A 6,763-nucleotide genomic window follows, 5' to 3' on the forward strand; every position below is an offset into this window, starting at 1 on the left:
ATTTGAGGTGTACAACATAATGATTTGATGTGTGTATATATTGGGAAATGGTTGCCATAGTAAGTTTAGTTAACCCCTGTCATCTTTCACATTTCCAGATATGTAATCAGCTTTTTCTTCTGTCAGTTTAAAAAGAGAATTGATCATTTATCCCACCTTTCAGAATAACAAAGTGGCCCTAGTTCAGTGGTCGGCAAACTGTGGCTCACAAACCACATGCAGCTCTTTGGCCCCTTGAGTGTGGCTCTTCCACAAAATAACGACTTCTGCACATGGGCCACGAAGTTTCAATCACACTGTACGTGCGCGCCTGCACGTATTATTTTGATAATATAATAGGGTTTTAGCCAAATATTTTGAAACCAAATCTTACAGAGTTCATCCCACCCGCACCTCTTCCATAAGGGTTTTTTAGAAACTCTTGACTTTTTCCCTGTCTTGTTTTTTGGGGGAGTTTAAATGTGTTTTGAATTTGAGAACTATGTAAAAGAGTCAGGGGTACTCTTCAGGGACAGGGTCAGTGACCTGCCTCCCCTATTAATGCACTAACCAAGGTTCCAGGTGAACCCTGGCTCTCATGCACCCTGGGCAGAGGGACACATGCAGAAAGTGTGTCTCCACATGTGAGTGGTGTGGGGTCTCTATTAATGTATTTAGAATTTTGCCTTGAGAAGAATCTAGATAGAAGTGATTTTAATTTTAGCATATATTTAGATTTTGTGTTCCACAAGCTAGTGTTTATAATTATATGTGAAGGTGGAAGCAGCACCATAATCTAATGCCCGGTGCCCTATTCCAACCTGTTTTTAATGTTCTAAGTATCTATCTATCTATATATATAAGCTTAATATGCTAAGTGTCCCACCGTTCGTTTGACCAGACACAATGACACATACTGACCACCAAGGGGAAGACGCTCTGACAAGTAGGCTAGCTTGCTGCTGGAGTCCAGCTGATTGGGACTGGGCGAGACAGTCTGGACATGCCCTGGAGCCCTCCTGCGATCCCTTCTGTCCCCGATCATGCACTGGTGGGGTCCCTAGGCCTGGCCTGTGCCCTCTTGCAATCAGGGACCCCTTGATGGATGTCAAAGAGCCGGTTTCGGCCCAATCCCCATAGGCCAGCCTGAGGAAACCCACCGGTGCACAAATCCGTGCACTGGGCATCTAGTTCTGTAATAATACTCTATTTTTAAAAAATTTTACTCTGAAAGTTTGCAAATATATAACATTAGAAGAAAACAATGAATTCTTATGTACCTATTATTTTCTGGCTTCAACTGTTACTAACATTTACCAATCTGGTTTAATGTAACTCTCATCACTTTTTTTCTTAAAGTAAATCCCAGACATCATGTCATGGTAGTTTAATCATATATTTTGTCAACCGCAACAATTTAAATGGGTACTTGAAAAAGCCAAAATTTACCGTATCTTGTTGTTGTTCAGCCTCAGAAAATGTAGTGCTTTCATTTCTTGTACCCCTGGTGGTATAGACTTTAAGTTATTGTGATCCAGAAATAACTCTCTCAGAGAATGGTAAGCCCCATAGAAGGAGACTCGGTCCACGCCGTTATCAGAGAGGTTGTTAAATGATAGGTACAGGTATTCCAGGCCTGGCTCCATGTGGCCAAACACGTAGCCAGGGATGCGCTCAATCCTGTTCCCCAGGAGCACAAGGTGCAGCAGCGACTTGGGGAGGTAGGAGGGGACGTGGTAGAGCCTGTTGTAGGAAAGGTCGATGGATTCGAGATTTCTGCAGCAAAGGAAAGAGTAAACGGTGGTACATCAGGGCAGTGACTGTGAGCTCTAGGTTTAGACAAGGCCAGTCAGGATGCTTGCAGGTTTTCCTGCCAGCATTCGGTGCAGGGATACCACCGGGTGCCACCCTGGCTGTGCATGTGCTTACCTGGGCACAGCCAGTCAGTTTCCACCAGAGAGGAGCACCAGGATTCAGAGGGGTAACCGTGAGGCTCACGGAAGTCCCCAAACATCCCTAAGGTCAGACTTGACTCAGAAGTGAAATCCAGGGAGTTCTGCCAGCATCAAATTGCCTATCCCTAAAGTCTTCAGTGGTTCCAGCAAAGAAGTGGCAGTGATGTGGGGATTGTCTATTTTTTTTTTCTTTAACCTCAAAATATCCTTTAACCACAACAAAGACCAAAAAAACCCCTTTGCGTTGTCCTTGGGAAATCAAGAAAAAATGAAGTTGTTTTTGTTTTATGACTCAAAATAAACAAGACTTGCTGGAAATAGTGCTCATTACTTGCAATCCATGCCAATTTACACTCTTGTTACATCAGTCCCAATCCTATAGTCAGAAGTCCTTGTTAGAGCAAGAAAAACCACTCCTCTCAGGACTGAGCCCCGAAGGTGGAAGGACAACTTCAGTGAGAGAACTGCCTGCCGTCGGACGACTTCTTGCTAATGTGCTTGAAGATTTTGGACTTCTCCACTTTCTTGGGCGTCTGGTAGCCGAATCCACCGCCGCCTCCTCTCTTCTTCAGCTTGCTTTCATTGCTGTTCACATTCAGATCAACAAAAGGAGGCACCTTGAACCCAAATGACAGAGCAACATGAGGCAAATTTAAGTTATTAACGTTAAAGATTTGTTTCAGAGAATGGGAGTCATATGCTCGAATGTATGACTTATATGCTTCCTGGGCTGACTATGAAGGAAGTAGTTCTTTTCAACCAATTTTTCAAGCTGAGACTGAATGTCAGAAAATTTGGACCAGGAAAACGCAAATTCACTTAATGGAACCTTGGATTGCTTCAGGTAACGAAGGAAACCCAATTCTTCAGGACGCAAAATGAGCAAGGCATGCCCCCTTCCGTTTAGGCCCCTGGCAGTTCTTCCCATCATGAATGTATTCCTTGGGGTCATCTGGAGTGTCATACTGAACAATCCAGTGGACTTCAGGAATGTCCAGCCCTCTGGCTGCCACGTCCATGCACAACAATACCCCATATCCGCATGGCAGAACGGGAGGAATGTGGTCGTACGCTTGTTTGGCTTCTGCCTTCCATGGGCGGCCAAGACAGGCAAGTCGATGCAGCGTAGTACCTCATCGTGGTGTTTCACGGACATGCAAGAGGAGAAGACCATGAGTTTCTTCTTCCAGTTCTTCTAAAGGAATGTGAAGAGCAGGAGGAATCTTTTCTCGGAAGGACAAACAACATCCCTGCTCAAGACCATCCACTGTTGCATTAGTTTTATCGTCATCGACACCAACATACAATGGCTCCTTTTTCAGAGAAATCCTCACCAGGGCCTCAACTCTTCGAGTTTGTGTGCCAGAAAAGAGCATGGTCTGTCTGCGTGTTGGCAGAAGTTTAATAATTTGCTTTAACTCCTCTTCAGACCCAACATCCAAGATACGATCAGCCTCATCAATAACCAGACACTGCAGTATTTTATACACAAACCCTGGAGTATCTGCATATGGTCTAGGAGGCGGCCTGGTGTGGCCACAATGATGTTGATCCCATTAGCAAGCTCTGTGCCTCAGCAGACCTGTTGCTGCCGCCCATTATCCACCCGTATGTATGAACGTGGCGTGTCATCAGCTCTTTAAGAACACCGAAAGTCTGCATGGCCAGTTCCCTAGTAGGGGAGAGAATAAGAACTCCTGTTCCATTCCTGGACATAAACTTTAACTTAACAATGAGTTCAACTGCAGGGATGAGAAAGGCCAGGGTTTTGCCACTGCCAGTTTTTGCAGCTGCCTTTCAGAAGTGGTCTGACACTTTTATGTTGGATTTCGGTCATGTTTGTAAAGCCCATTTCTTTTCTTGCCCGCAGAGTGTTCTCATTGACAAGATTAGAGAGAGAAGCAAGTGAAGTGTCCTCGAAAGCTCCTGTCAGTCCCAGGGGCAGGCTGGGCACCTCACTCTCCTCTTCCCCATAGCCTGGCTTCTCCACACTAGTTTCGGTTTCTTCAGGGGCCTGGGCATCTTCCTCTGGCTCCACTTTGCCTTCCATTTTTGCTTTTTTGGTATTAGGCCCAGTATCATCCACCATTTTTCTCTTTTTCTTTTTCTTCTTTTTAGATTCTGAATTGGGCGAGTGCACTGCTGCTTCCCCGTTGGTTAATATGGTAGATTTCTTGGGAGACATTTTAACTTTTACATTTTCCACTATTTCTTTACATGTATCTCCATTTGGGGCTTCTGACAAACCTACACTCGTAGACTGTTTCAGGGATTTTTAATTTTTTCACTTGCTGCGGTTTCTTGAGACACATCTTCATCTTGAGTTTCTGACACCCAGGCCCCGGCAGCTTTAGGTTCCGCTGCCGCAACCTGAGGTTCCGCGTCTCCACCTTCCTGCGCAGGAGCTTCATCGGCAGATGAGCCATGTTGACGAGACGCTGCCGAGCGGCGCTGCAGCCCGGCTGCGTTTTCTATTCTTAATTCCACATCTGATCAGGGCTCAACCCGCTTTCCCACACAGCTTACTCCCCTTCCTGACCGGCGAGGCCTCCATGCTGGCCCCTTCAGTGAGGGCTGCGGCCGGGGCCACATGTCTCTCCAGGCAGATGGGCTGTGCTGTTTGCTTAGGCTGTTTTGTAAGACTGGAGGCAGAGACATTTGGAGGGTGTGGGACAGTGCAGCCAAACGCTTTTACCTGAGGGGAGGGGAGGAGGGCAGGTTCCTTCCTCACTCTGTGCCGGGGTCACTCCCGTAACCTGCAGGACCACCCGGTGAGGTCCACAGAGTGCGCGTCATGGTCGTCAGACCTCGTGTCCCTGCACACATGCCGTGTGGCTAGTGCAGCACTTGCACGTGGCAAGTGTCCACAGTGGTGGTGACTGTGGCCAGTCACCCCCACACCAGTCATATCAGCAAGGATTTGAACCCCATGAAGGTGGCCACGTTGGGGGTGGGAGGGGGTTCACTAAGAAAGGATGCTGCCGCCTCCGTTGTGTCTCCACGTTCATACCCTTGTTAATAATGGCAGAAGGAAGGAATTGTCTCAGAAAGTCTAATTATAACATATACTTACTCTTGGTTTATCCAGGCTAAAGGAGCAATCCTATTTTCTTCAATTTTATTGTAACATAGGATAATGACATTGATATTTCTGGTATGATTGAAACAAATTTCAGTTATTTCTTCAATTTGATTATTTTCTAGGTATAATTCCTGCAATTAAAAGACATATTTCTTCCTGTTGGTTGATAAATACATTCAATTTTATAGAAATTACAATAGCATTGTAGGCTGTTCTCATTAGTATTATCTAAAGCCTTTACTGCCCCCTCAAGGGAATTCATGTTCTAAGCTGTCAAACTTTCTAATTAGAAAAATGTATTGTCTGTCATTTTATTTAATTATTTTGCAAGATATTGTATGCCATAATAGTTGAATAAAGATTTCCTAATTTATAAAACTTTATTCACATAAATTTATTTCATTTGACGAGAAAATAGATAGAAAGTATCATCCCACCTAGCACTAGAGATAATCGGGCCTAGGACATGAGCAGCCATCCGTGTCACACGCTGACCGAATATGATGAGAACTTGTCCTAGCTTGGTCCCACCCGCAAGTGCTGTCTGTAATATTTTTAGGCTCATATTTTCTGGACTTGATTTTGTATTGAAATTAAATTAATTAAAGCTCATTAAGAGCTTTCATTCAATGTTAGGGTGAAGTTTACTAGAACTCTAATGTCCAGCAGCTAGCTGTCTTCATATGTGGTTTCATTTGGCATTAGAGTTTTCACACAACAAGGATATGGGAATTCAAAGTAGAATTGGTATGTATCTTCAGTGTAACTTTTTGTTCCTTTTGTAGAAATTTCCCTCTCTTTGTCATTTAATTTTGCTATTTATCAGAAATTGGTAGAGACTTTTAGCTGTTTGCTTTTACTTTCTTGTGCATTTGGGTGTAAACTAGATCAGTGGCTCCCAAACTGTGTACAATGCAATCACTGTACACTTTTTTAAAGCGTGAAAGGAGACCCAGTCAGGGCGCAGCCATCTGAGGCTGAGCCAGGCAGCTCTGCAGTGGCCTCTCAGCCCACGCCCCGGTGGCCACCCCTCTGCAGCAGGGGCATCTCCAGAGAGGGTGAGACTGGGCAGCCATGGGCTCGGGTGGGAGTTGTCAGAACTGGGAAGGCGAGGGCTGCCGGCAGAGGGGATGGGATTGCTTCCATCCATGCAGGGTCACTGCTAGTTCACGAGGGATTCTGGGCGGAGCAGGCTGGGGATGGTCGCCACAATCCCCGTTTGGGACAGTTAAAACTATCTTGCAAGTCAAGGTACTTTTTGCAGGTCGCATTTTCTGTTTAAATTGTCAGTTAATTTTCCCAGCCTTTCCTGAGGAGCTGTCATCAGGACCATTTATTACTTTTTTAAGGGTCTCTACTCATAATTGTAACTTTGATTCATAATTTCATATAATTTGAAGAGAAAGCAGTGTTCAAATTATAGTAAACTAGAGGTCCAGTACACAAAAATTAGTGCACTCGGGGGGAAAGGGGGGTCCCTCAGCCCGGCCTGTGCCCTCTCGCAGTCTGGGACCCCTTGGGAGATAATGTCCTGCTGGCTTAGGCCTGCTCCCGGGTGGCAGAGGGCAGGCCCAATCCCTAGGGCAGCCCCTAGCTTTGGGGTGCCGCCCCCTGTCATGCACAGAGCAGGGCGATTGGGAGGAGGTTGTGATGCCACCCTCAGTCACGCTCAGGGTAGGGCCGATTGGGGGGTTGGGGCACCGCCCCGTCACACTCAAGGCAGGGTCGATGGGGAGGGTGCGGCACC

The 6,763-nt window shown here is 45.9% G+C and overlaps 1 protein-coding gene and 1 pseudogene across 1 annotated transcript in view; both read right to left on the bottom strand.

Moving 5' to 3' along the window:
• The window catches only part of ECM2 (extracellular matrix protein 2, female organ and adipocyte specific), a 75,760-nt gene that overhangs the window by 3,949 nt on the left and 65,048 nt on the right, over window positions 1-6,763 (bottom strand). Inside the window, 2 exon segments of the mRNA XM_015570196.1 lie at window positions 1,429-1,755; window positions 5,008-5,147. Coding sequence (XP_015425682.1) covers window positions 1,429-1,755; window positions 5,008-5,147 — 467 coding nt within the window.
• On the bottom strand, window positions 1,869-4,360 carry LOC102759995 (annotated as a pseudogene).

Source organism: Myotis davidii, unplaced genomic scaffold (assembly GCF_000327345.1).
Source record: "Myotis davidii unplaced genomic scaffold, ASM32734v1 scaffold287, whole genome shotgun sequence".
In the NCBI taxonomy this organism is placed as follows: Eukaryota; Metazoa; Chordata; class Mammalia; order Chiroptera; family Vespertilionidae; genus Myotis; species Myotis davidii.